This window comes from Rhyacophila brunnea, unplaced genomic scaffold, assembly GCF_057557595.1.
Source record: "Rhyacophila brunnea isolate RB1 unplaced genomic scaffold, BYU_Rbru_1.0 scaffold_13, whole genome shotgun sequence".
Lineage (NCBI taxonomy): Eukaryota > Metazoa > Arthropoda > Insecta > Trichoptera > Rhyacophilidae > Rhyacophila > Rhyacophila brunnea.
In genome coordinates this window covers 36124162-36137943 of record NW_028232785.1, presented here as the reverse complement: position 1 = coordinate 36137943, position 13782 = coordinate 36124162, and the positions used below count along the sequence as shown (strand labels likewise).

Sequence of the window (13782 nt, the reverse complement as noted above, 5' to 3'; positions counted from 1 at the left end):
CTTCAGTTGGTGTTCGTGGAGGTGAAATTTTGACGACATAACTGCATATTTCAGACTTATAATAACTCCTGTCGCTAAATAAAAAGACGTTAACGACACATAACAAAACCAAAAGTAAGAACCAATGTGTAAGTCCCGCAGTTCATACTGACCGGTTTAACAACTACTCAGGATGAGCTGTGGATGCAAAGAGTCACGAATAAATTATACGTAAGTATTATAGATGTAGTATATAGGATTAATTAAATATAATTATAGGTATTACAGGTATGCATAACGAATTAATATGTTTTTAAATGTTTAATTGTATTATTAATATAAGATCACCGAGCAAATTTAATATGCCATTACTCAATGTATAGAATCGATTAAATTAATAATCATTATATAATTGCCATTACATCATAATCAAATGACGCATCAGAATACGTAGTTGCTATATAGAATCGTGTAAAAAGCAGCATATTTTATTATTATGCAAATTTACGTAAATTTAATAATATAGTGCAAGCTCTCCTTGTTATAATTGCTATATAACTCCGTATGTCAGACAGAGCCAGCGCTCAGGCCAATTTTCCACGCACGTTTTGTTTAGAGTATAAGGTGCAGTGAGTGGAAAGAGAACACACTAGGTGGCCAATTTTATATAGATAAACCCCATACGAGTGAGCGAGATAATACCGTAATGCTAAAACAGAATTAATCAAAAATTCGTTGCGTAATAATTATTTGTGATGCCATAGTTGATTTATATAAACATAGATATTTAAGGCGAACTTAATAATATATTAACTAATAGACTAAGATAATCTTAATTTTTTATAACTTTGTATTTATCCTTTAGACGAGTATGTCCGAACATAAATAGAGATGAAAAATCATAGTTTGTAAAGCTCAAAAGTGGACGATATAACAATAAAGTTTAAACGCACATCCTTACAAGTCCAGTCGATGGGCTAAGGCAGGGGTAGGCAAACTACGGCTCGCGAGCCGCATGTGGCTCTTTGGGTATTGGCGTGCGGCTCTTTGCCAAATTTTTCTCCATTTGATATTGATACGAGCACTTTTGAAAAACAATTTTATTGGTAAATCCACTAAGCAAATAGTTATGGAGCTCAAAATTTGTAGGTCTTGCCACCAAAATTGAGGATTTGGAGAGAGAACAATGCAATGGGGCGCTCTAAAAGATCTTCATAAAGTAGATACTACGATTTTAATACATATTATGGAATAGCTTTCCGAACTCATATTCGAGTTTGCATAATAACATGTATGTGAACAATCATTTTTAAACATGAAAAATATAAATAGCATTTAGAGAAGCCATATAATCGATGAGAAATTTTTGGAGTCGCGCCTGAAATTAAAAACTACAAGTTACATACCAAACATACACACTCTCCAAAGAAATGCAAGGAAGGTCATTGTTCACATTAGTTTTTAGGAATGCGTAAAAAATGTATGTAATTCATATTCTGTAAAAATTATATTTATAATGTCAACTATGTAATTAATTCATTTAAATAAATCATATTTATAAAAATATTCGTATGGCTCTCGAAATTTTTTTAACCGTTGTGCCACTCATATTTGGCTCTTTTGGTTCAAGAGTTTGCCGACCCCTGAGCTAAGGGATCATTATGTATGTAAACGATTAACTTCTCCTATTTAAGATGTAACTATTTGAGAGGTAAAACTTTAATCCGCGCAGCGTTTCTCTTCTTTTTCTGGTCAAACCTGATGGCCGCGAGTACATCCTAAAAACGTGTGCGGTTCTCCAAATTTCTAATTAGCGACTTTATATTATTAAGACTTTTATAAGTAAATAAAAATTAAATAAATAGATATATATAAATAAATTTGGACTTTAATACTACGAATTAGTTCCTATTATTATAAATATAAACTATATATTTTATTTACAGTTTTTCTAGGAACTATATTATACAATATATAAATTATATGTGACCTTGACCATGGAATAATAGTAGTGCCATTAACAATAAATATCGTTATACTGAACGTGAGTTTTATTCGTTAAAATAACTGTAGTGAAGCACCATCTTCGAGTGTTTTCACCATGTACTCCAAGATCCTCACATAGATGACCCCCAAATCACATATCTGAGCCAGTCGAATCTGGGTGACTGTCACCTGCCTAGCTTGAAGGCGAAACAAAGGTCACAAAAAATATTCAAATCTCATCAAACAACTTCGATCAATAGTATAAACAATATTTTAATATCATACTTCGAAATTCAACATTATTTAATAGAACACTCACTTCACGATACTAATTCATATTGGCGAAGGAATTGTGGGGTGTGGGAAAGACTATTAGACAACGAAACTCAAAATAACTATATCCAGTGAAAACTTCTACGGTTGATTTCAATATTTCGTGATTTTGGAATATTATTATTAAATATCACAATAATTAATTTGTAAATTAAATTAATAACGTTTGGCTTGCCCGCTCTAGCGGGCCATCTCGCTTTCGCCCATTAATTATTAGTATTTAATGAATGAATAGCTGTTTGAGGTTTTCCATAAATTTTTGATTGTATAAACTAAAGTATAGTAGGGTGAGGGGTGCAATCACGCTACATGCAAGGAGAAGTGGACAAAGAATATCTTACTTGAGAGATGAATTTTTATCCACTGCACATAACTACACTTGCTGAAGATAAAAAAGATGATCGAGATTTTGTATTTTATGGCAGGTAAAATATTATAATTATGTACTACATTAAATCACCGATTTCGTGATATTTAAACTCGATTCGCATGAAATACCATTACCTCTCTGTTTTCAAGATTCCACAATGGAAAAAGAGTTTTATTTTTTGCTTAGATAGAACATACGAAAGGGTTAAACCTCAAACCGACCTGTAATACTGCGCATTCTTTTTGACACTTATGATCAGTATTTAAGCCGGCAAATCATGAATAGAGTAATGATCGAACAGCGATTCAAAGATATAAATAATGAAAGAAATGAAAGTATAATTAATATTAAATTCTACAGATTTATTTAATATTAATTATATTTTTATTTCTTTTAAAATGTAATTCCACCAAATAAATGCTAACTCAATTAATATATAAATAATGTTTTACCTAAGCGATGACGCTTATTTTGGGCTAAACGGGTTTGTTAATAAACAAAATTGGCGCATATGGGGTTCAATCTGGAAGAGATCCTACAGATTTCTTTACATAAAAATAATACACTAGCTTGTGCGGTTTATATGCTGGTGGAATCATCGAACCTTATATATTAAAAAAGATGCGGCAGCTCACGTTACGGTCAATGGAGATCATAAGGCAGTGGCGGCCAGTGGTCTTCAGAATAGCATTTTCTGGTAGTGCGCAATGGTTTACCTTCTATAAAGAGAAGATCTTCTTCTTTAACCCAGCATTGGAGCATAGGGCAAGCACAAATTCGCGCCACTTCCCTTGGTCCATCGCCAACTCTTGCGCCTCCCGCCATGTCAGACCTGCATCACGTAGGTCGCTTTTGTGGCACCGCTGCAGGGTGAGTGAGGGCCGGCCATGGCGACGGAACCCTTGAGGCTGTGCCATAAGAGTACGATGTGTTACACTTTTTGGCGGCATCCGGAGCACGTGTCCTAGCCACGTAAGGTCGTAAAGCGTCTTCTCATAATTACGTCAATCACCGAAGGCTACCGTGTTCTCTTACCGACTTCTCAGAAGGTAAATTAAATATGTCTTTGTTTATTTATACTATTTCTCAAAAAAAATTGAACAGCAAGAATGATTTAATAATATCAATAAATAAATATAAATGTCACAGTTTATGGCTTACGCTCTGAGCGAAAAACGCTTTAGCGCGTTAGCCAAATAAATAACCGCTGGTGATTTTTTTTTATTATTTTGAATAAATTTGAGTGGTTCAAAAATAAACGCGGCAGGTTTTTATTTTCGTAAAATATTGGCGATTCATTAAATCTTAAATGTAAAAATGTTAAAAATTAACTCGTCAACATTGTTATAAAACAGAAACTGGCGTTTTTTGTTTCTAGAGTCCTAATTTCGTGCGCCGATCATAAAGTGTGAAAAAAAATGCTACACAAAACGCTAACACGGGAACATTGGACCACGGTTTAACAAGTATACAATGAAATTCTAATCCGGTGCACACTGAAAATCCATTTGGATCGCAATCGCTTTGTGCCCATGAACGTAGTATTGTTCATAATACTGCTACATGTTCTACTTCGCGAAGTGAGTGATACACGGTATGAATAACAATGAAAAGTTGATCGATGTCTTTAACAATGCAGGCAGTGCGTTGCACTTGCATGGTATTAGAGGAGCCGCCGCTGTCATAAGGCACTAGCACATCGCTGCTGTAGCAAATATGGATGGCATTGATCCGAACAGGATGTGGTGTCAACAGGATAAAACTACGTATCAGGATACCTATGACCACAAGCACCGACTTATTGAATTAGGTTTATTTATGATATGAACCTGTCAATTTGCTTCCAAAGTCGTGCGATTTGACAAATAATATGGAATATTTCCTGAGTGGCTAGGTGACGCTGATAAGCCATACATAATTGACGCCGTGGAAACCAACATTGTTAGTGCTATTTGTAATATACGCCCAGCAGTCAATGACATTAATATGGACGAAGCATCTAGAAAATAAAATGACACTCACTTTGTGTCGGGTCTGCCGGATGGCGAAATTCATATTTTAATATCGGTATCCTACGCTCAAATGAACATTCTGCTTGCAAGCTGTCTGGCGACACTGCTGGGTCTGCCCATACAAAATTTCTGACTGTCAGGTTTCGACTCTACCGTTATTATTGTGTTACAAAATGCCAATGTGCCTAGTTAAAAATTGTAAAAAAAATCTACTAAACACTCCAAGAAAGATGGGATATCACTTTTCATGTATTTATTATTTATAAAATGCCATTTTAAGATATTGATGAATGTTTATTCAATGCAATTGAATGACATAAATCATTGGACAGTCGCCTGTGATGCGCTAGGCTCATTTGCGTTTAATCTCCGAGAATTCGTAAGTAACCGAGAATCTGTTTTTAACGCAATGAGTCATGACACTAATACGCCATTACAATTATAAAGGTTATATTACTATAAATTCTCGAAGCTTGTATCGCACAATGGAAACGGATACGTCATATGGTTACGTGACATCTACCTATACATCTGTGAATGACTTCCATGCACAATTTCTCGTGCGCGCCGGTTATGAAGTGAGTTGTCCATTTAATATGTCATTGCCAGCAGTGTTCGAAAAAGTGGCGCAAAAACGGACGTACAGAATGCACTTCGTCAAGAACTCTGCGGTGGCCAGATACCACAAATTGCCTAAATCATGAAAAATGCAAGCCCGTTGCCTAATTCATGAATTAGAAAAAATATCTGCCGAGTGCGTGAATTCGGAAGTAATTTCATGCATTGGACAAATTAGATAGTAGCGCTACACGGTGGTGTTTTTTGCAACTAAACTAAATGTTATATGTATATTGTATGTATGTATATGTATATTGTATGTAAAATGTATATAATGTTCAATAATCAGAATAATATATTCTTAAATCTTGTGAATTATTCGTTTGAATAAAAAAAATAGTTAATTATAAACTAAATGTGTCAAATGCTCATGAATTGGTCACAATTTACGTATATTATCTATGGTCAAAATAGATGGTCTCGCTCCGGTGGTGTTTTTTGCAGCTAATCAAACAGACCAAATAATATATGTTAAATGTCATTGATTATAATATAAAAATATACCAATCAATAACTACAATGACGTTCATATCCATTTACTATGCGCAAAAAAATCTAGAACTATAATATGATAAACGAAAGGTATTTTCGCGATTTGATTAGTACTCGGGTATCAATCGTGCAATGGTCGATTGTATGTTTGCGATAGTTTGTCGACACTTGTTAGCTAACCTCAAAATGGACATTCAGTTGAATTCAGAATTACAAGACCTAACCTAAACTAAACTAACCTAATATAATAATAATAATATTATATTATTTCCAATTATAAGTAATAAAACCATCCGTATTAAATTTACTTTTTCTACTGTCATGTTGACAGTTTAAGAATTCCATACCCTGGGGAATTCACGTACTCGGCAGATTATTTACCTAATTCATAAATAAGGCAACAGGCTTGAGTATTACATGAACTAGCCAAAATTTTGCCCATTTCATGTAATAGTCAATTTCGCACATTCGGCGAAACATAAACAATAGAACAAATTAACGTTATTTTTTTTACATATCTTACCTTGCATGACTTAAAAGGCACTCGCGGGAGATTAATTTAACGTACAGTGAATCGCAATTTAAGATACCTATTCTCATTATTAATTGCTTTACATTCGAATGATTGTGATGTATAAATTATCTCCTATATATTATTATCCTAAGAGATTTTGGAAAACGCACCATATTATTTATTTAAATATCATTTTGTTGATTAATAAAGGAATTCACTTCAATTTTTGGAGTCCCGAATCTACTTTCATTTGAATCCGGCACAATCTGATAAAACTCGACACAATCACAGATAATATCGTTTTAAAATAGCGTTTTATATCCGTCACCATACATTTTCGCGTTTTTGCTCTCTATCTACCTAAAATTAATTATAATGTCGCTTAATACTTTCTATATAATCCAAATTTCACAAATCTAAATTAATATTCCACAAAAGTATTCAAATCTGTAAGAGGGACATTGGCGTACTATTGAGTTTTAACTAGAAATAAATACACCTTTCCTCACTAATTATTACGAAAATATAATCCAAAACCATGTCACTGCTTTTTATCTGTCAAACTAATAGACTAATGATTGTCAATTGTTTTCTTTTGCGAACGTTTTCATTTGACGTATCAGAATTCAAATTTAGAATTTGCAGAATTAATCGAAAAATGTGACATTTCTATTAGCATGTTAAATAATCAATTTCAATCAAGACATTTTTATTGTAATGTTATATATGTATAACTACTCCTTTATCACACTGTTATATAGCGGTCAGCCAACACCCTTTTCTAATCAACATAATGCAATTCTGCCTACGCAATAGCTGACCACAAACAAGATAATAAATCAACATTAGTTAGCAACGCAATTCGCCTACGCAATTTACGCAAATCGTAAACATTATTCATATAAGGAAATGTCACGCGAAATTCTAATCATGTCAAGGAAATGACATTTAACAAATAGAATTCGCCTACACAAAATGCCTAATAAGGAGTTGTTATTGCATAGCAATCCTTATCATAAATAAATGAATATTTAATTAATGTAATAAAAAGCAGACCACAACAACTACGTCACGAGCACTATATAAAGGCCGCGCACGCAGTCATTGTTGTCTATTCACTTTCATTTATCTACCAGAGCATACTAAATATATCTGTATGAACTGTAAATGTACTTACCTGTTATTTTGTAATTGATTAATATAATAAATCTATTTTAACTTAATCAAAGTATTTATATTGAACGTTTCTCTTCCTCAAATAAATCTAAATAATAAAAGGAAATCACCTGACGGTTTTCCTATCAAGATACTGCAAGTGTTCACACTTACAGATCTTTTATATTATAATCTTACGTGGAGACAAAGGAAAAGTAACAAGATAACTATATAAACAATAGTTATAACTTCTCATCATCAGAGTAATCCGATATTGAATCAACCAGATTCTTTGCCCTCTCTACGCAGGATCATAACATTGGTGTCAGAAGTGGGATTTGTTTAAAGAAAACATCCGCAGACGAATTCTCCAAAGGCAGTAACCAGTCCAGAAGAACTCCAGAAGAAAGAAAAAAGAAAAACATCATAGAACTTCCGAATACACTGAAAAGTATTTGAAAAACTTCTAGAGAACTTCAGGAGCTGTTCAACGCCTAGAGAACCGCGTCTTTCCAAAGACCAATCTGCAAGAACTTCACGGGACCTCACAGAACGCTTCGCTACTACGAGATTGATCACCTCACCTGAATCGAAGATAACTGAAGAAAAACCCAACAGAGAGAAATGCTCATCATAATACTGTGAGTACTTACACGCTCGTACTGATTATTATTTATGTTATTAGCCTCTAAGTGATAGACCATAATTTAAGATAATATTAAGTTATCTTAGATCTCTCTCCCTTTTTCTTACAAAAAAAAAAATATATATATATTTCTGAAATTATTATTCTCAAAAATTATACTGTTGTGCTAAAAAAAAAAAATGGCTAACAATAACGTTAATCCAGATTCTACTTCCGACCGCGAATCACATGCATCACATGAGACACGTGAGTCAGATAGCGAGGTACAAAATCTAATTTTGCCGATAAGTGAAGCAAGGAGATTTTTATTCCCTTACGATGGTAGTCGTGAGTTACTAGTGCCGTTTTTATTAAACTGTGAAAGAGCGCATACGCATATAAAGAAAAGTCAGACACAAGTCTTACTATTTTTTATCTTATCCTTTTTAAGAGGTGAGGCTTTAAACGCATGCTCTCTAAAAATCTTTGAAAATTACGACCAGTTAAAAACCTATCTAAAATCGAAATTCGGTGAACCGAAAAATCAAACTCATTTATATATAGATTTGCAAGAATGCAGACAAACTCCAAACGAGACTGTCTCCGCATTCATATCACGCATCGAAACATGTGTGAAAGAAATAAAAACAGCAATTAATCATACTACTAAAGATAAAACAGAATTACACGGAAGATTTGCCACTACAGATGATAGCGCAATCCATCAATTCATAATAGGATTAGACCCTAGACTTACTAATCAATTAAGAAGCAAATGTCCAGAAACACTGAACGAAGCTTTCAATATTGCTATAGGAGAAGAAAAAATGTTATCCCTTATAGAAAAAGCCAATAAATTAACGATTAAAAATAAAACAACATGTAATACGTGTGGTAAAACAGGACATTCATCAGTCACTTGTTACCGTAATAAAAATAGACAAGAGAATAGCCATAATAATTTCAGAAAAGTTGACACGTTTCAACAAAGAGGTAACTTCAGTAACCATAATAACTATAAAAGAGTTAATACCTTTCAACCAAATAATAAATTCGGTAATCAAAATAATGTAAAAATATGTACATTCTGTAAGAAAAGAGGACACGTGATCGAAAATTGCTTTGCAAAAGATCCGTCAAAGAGAGAGAAATATTTGAAAAATGTAAAACCGAACCAACGAGTTAATCATTTAAACCTGAAAAATTCATCTTTGTGCATCGCAACGATGGAATAATTGAAAGAGACGATGCAATAATAAAATCAAAGGAGAAGGCAGATTCATTTTTGAATCCGGTCCATTCGCTGGACTTAACCAATTCCTCCGATTTTCAATCGTCAATACATCAAGTTAAGTTTGACAAAGATCGACTTACAATATTACCTTATGTGAACCTAGAAATAGAATACGAAAACAAATTATTAAAATGTAACTTTCTAATAGATACTGGCGCAGCCATATCTTTAATAAAAAGGAGTGTATTTTCTGATTATAAACTGCTCAAGTTAGGAACAGAAAAAATTCAGATCAAAGGAATAGAGCAAGGTGACTCTATATGTGAGACGGATGGTACACTTGACATACAATTTAAATTTAATACAAAAAACATTAAACAATGTTTCCATGTAGTTTCGAATATAAATCTCGAATATGACGGGATATTAGGAAACGACTTTTTAATAAAAAATGTATGTAGGATTAATTACGAATCCAATCAATTAAGTATGTTCAATAGTGTACACATTCCAATTAAAACTAAAACTATTATATATACCATTAGACCTCGATCAAAGGTATTCTTAAAAATTGATGTTACTAACCCAGAAATAAAAGAAGGTCTTATATTAGATTACGATATAGGAAAAGGTGTAAAAGTAATAAATTCAGTAACAAAAGTAGATAGTAACAATAAATGTATTATATCTATAATTAATACGAGAGAAAAAACTGTAAAAATACACGAGTTCAGAGTAAAATTAAAATCGTTCGAAATTCGACCAGTCAACAGGATAGGAGAGATAAGAAATAGCTGCGGCAAAACCACAGACCGCGTTGGAAAGATAAAAAATCTTATACCTAATCAACATTTAAATTATGAGGAAAATAAAGCATTAAACTCATTATGTAATGACTATAACGATATATTCTTTATCGAAGGAGATTGCCTTAGCACTACTAACGCCGTAGAACATGAGATTATTACAACACATAATAATCCCATCCATACAAAAACATATAGGTACCCAGAGATACATAAAGAAGAAGTCAATAAACAAATGTCTAAAATGTTAAACCAAGAGATTATTAAACCCTCTAAAAGTCCTTATAGTTCCCCTATTTGGGTAGTACCCAAAAAATTAGATTCATCCGGAAATAAAAAATGGAGAATCGTAATAGACTATAGAAAATTAAACGATATAACAATAGGTGATGCTTACCCGTTACCTAATATAAGTGATATACTGGATCAACTTGGTCAAAGTAAATATTTCACAACTCTAGATTTAGCATCAGGTTTTCATCAAGTAAAAATGTGCGAAAAAGATGGTCCAAAAACCGCGTTTTCAGTCCCATCAGGACATTACGAGTTCGTCCGAATGCCGTTTGGCCTTTCCAACTCGCCGGCGACCTTTCAGAGGCTCATGGACACGGTATTAACAGGATTACAAGGTATTGATTGTTTCGTTTATCTAGATGACATTGTTATTTACGCAAATTCTTTAGAAGATCATAATATGAAAACTACAAAAATATTCGATAAATTACGCGAATATAATCTTAAACTACAGCCTGAGAAATGCGAATTCTTAAGAAAAGAAGTTGCATATCTCGGACATTTGATCACAGATCAAGGTGTCAGCCCTAATCCTGATAAGATCAAGGCAGTCACTCAATTTGTAGAACCAAAAAATCAAAAAGAAATAAAACAATTCTTAGGATTGGTAGGATATTATAGACGCTTCGTAAATAACTTTGCAAAACTATCTAAACCCTTAACATCACTACTCAAAAAGGACATTCCATATAATTGGACTACCCTTCAACAGAATTCATTCAATGAACTGAAAAATCAATTAACCTCAGCACCTATACTTCAATACCCTAATTTTGAAAAACCTTTTATCGTAACAACGGATGCTTCAAATTATGCTATTGGTGCAATCTTATCTCAAGGAGAAATAGGAAAAGATTTACCAATAAGCTATGCTTCACGTACCCTAAACAGTAGTGAAGGTAATTACAATACCACGGAAAAAGAGTTATTAGCAATCGTTTGGGGAGTGAAACAATTCAGACCCTACATTTATGGCAGACAATTTACGATCATTACAGATCACAGACCCTTAACATGGCTATTTAATGTGAAAGACCCCGGATCAAAACTGGTCCGTTGGCGTCTCAAGTTAGAAGAATATACGTATGACATACATTATAAACCAGGTATAATTAATCAAAATGCTGATTGTCTATCAAGATTACCAATCAATTTATTAACCATCGATACCTATCGAGACTTCCTAGAAAAATTCCACAAGGAAGAAAAATATAATGTAGTTTTCAACGAATATAATACGTACTTACTTCACACAAAAGATAACGATATCGCGTACCCAACCGCATTGGACTTGGATGATGCCAATCCACATTGCACGGATGTACTTAGCCACAGCGATAACGCTGAAACATTTAAATTAAATAATTATGAATTATTCGATACGAAAACCACAACGGGAAAAACAAGAACGTATTATCATATATTTATTAAAATAAATCATTTTGACAAAGCGTCATACCAGGATGTGTTCTTATCAGTGAAAAACCTCAGAGAATTACTGATAATAAAAAGTGTGAATACTATATCAATTTCAGACTTTGAAAATACGTTTGACATGTTTAATTATGATAAAATAAAACAAATTATCTTATACGTGTTTAATAATACAAACATAACAATAAACATATATAAAAATACGATAATAACAGTGGAACCTCAAGATATCCAGAAAAGGCTAATCGAAAACCATGATTCACCAACAGCAGGACACTTAGAACACTATAGAATGTATAATCGAATGAAGAATCAATATACATGGACAGGAATGAAGAAAGCGATAGAAGACTATATTAAAAATTGCAAAGAATGTCAATTAAATAAAACCTATCGACAAAACAACACCGCACCTATGGAGATCACATCTACCTCAAGAGAACCATTTGAAAGAGTAGCACTTGACATCGTAGGACCTCTTCCGGAAACGAATAAAGGAAACAAATTTATTCTAACCCTTCAAGACGACCTTACGAAATACAGCCAAGCATACCCTATTATGAGTGCCACTGCAAAGGAAATAGCAGACAACTTCATCATATTCGTGTCGTGCTTCGGAATCCCAAAAACAATTTTGACGGATCAAGCACAGAACTTCATGTCGCAACTCTTCACCCAAGTGACGAAATTATTGAATACAAAACATAAAACGTCTACCCCTTACCACCCGATGAGTAATGGAGGATTAGAACGCAGTCACGCTACGCTTAAAGATTATTTAAAACACTACGTCAACAAGGAACAAACTGACTGGGATCAATATGTACCTATAGCTATGATTAGCTATAATACCAACATCCACACTACGACTAAATTCACACCATACGAATTAGTCTTTGGAAAGAAAGCTGTAATGCCTCATAATCTATTACAGAATAATCCAGCAGCCCCTACCTACGATGATTACTTAACAAATTTAAAATATAGATTTTCCCAGACGCATAAAATCGCTAGAGAACATATAATAAACGCAAAAGAAAAATCGAAGACTAGATACGATGGCGATGCAACTAAACGACACAAGTACAAAATAGGAGACTTAGTACTTGTGAAAAACCATTTAAGATTGAGAAAAGCATTATCTCCAACGTTCAGAGGACCCTTCGAGATCACAGAGATTAACTCACCTGTGAATATAACTTTAAAAATAAAAACCAACAAATATGTGAAATATCACATAAATGAAATAAAACACTATCATCAGGATTGAAACTTAATAGTAAATATTTTGTTTTCAGATGGATAAACTCCAACTGAAATGGAACAAGTCACTGCATTACTTCACATTTAAAGACATTAAACAATGCGACGCATTTGTATATGATAAAATTTGTGAAAACGTTGCCATAAAATCAAGATTACGTGTGAAACTGTGTATTCAACACGAAAAATTGAAAAAACTATACTGTAAGAAATATCATTTTCTAGACAAAGAATACGATATAAACTTTCGTATACTCAACGAAGTTGAATTATATTGCCGGGAAGAATTCGAAAGAATATTCAGAGTTCAACCGGATACCGAACATGAATGGTGGAAAAACCAATTAAAACAAAATATTCGAAGAGAAATATGGCACGAAAACGAAGAATATGATAGAGATCATAACATTGATTATGAAGAAGAAGAAGATAATCAAAATATTGTTAGATTCAGGATGGGAGATGACAGAGATATCTATCAAAATTTAAGATTAAGAGATATCGATCAACTGAAACACCTAGATTTAAAAGTTAACAGAGAAAATTATTAACAGAAATAAAACGATATCATCAAGATCAAAGACTTAATGATATATTTTATTTTCAGATGGATCTTACAGATCTCTCAATCGACCTTCGGTAATATCCAAATCGAAAACATAAACAA

At 33.1% G+C, this 13782-nt stretch overlaps 3 protein-coding genes across 3 annotated transcripts in view; all 3 read left to right on the top strand.

Moving 5' to 3' along the window:
• LOC147077406 (uncharacterized) overlaps nucleotides 1-13782 on the top strand; it is a 264249-nt gene that overhangs the window by 169983 nt on the left and 80484 nt on the right. The gene's annotated exons all lie outside the window — the stretch shown is intronic.
• Nucleotides 1-13782, top strand: part of LOC147077410 (uncharacterized) — a 53950-nt gene that overhangs the window by 38021 nt on the left and 2147 nt on the right. The gene's annotated exons all lie outside the window — the stretch shown is intronic.
• Nucleotides 8285-13778, top strand: LOC147077411 (uncharacterized). The gene is made up of 2 exons (XM_085941683.1): nucleotides 8285-8966; nucleotides 13723-13778. The coding sequence occupies exons 1-2, from the start codon at nucleotides 8285-8287 to the stop codon at nucleotides 13776-13778; spliced, it is 738 nt and encodes a 245-aa protein (XP_085797809.1).

What these genes read in the sequence shown, in the direction of transcription:
- LOC147077411 (XM_085941683.1), top strand. Translation starts at nt 8,285, where the DNA reads ATGGCTAACAATAACGTTAATCCAGATTCTACTTCCGACCGCGAATCA. An exon ending in GATTAAAAATAAAACAACAT is followed by an intron (nt 8,967 to 13,722) that starts GTAATACGTGTG and finishes TTTTATTTTCAG; the next exon opens with ATGGATCTTACAGATCTCTC.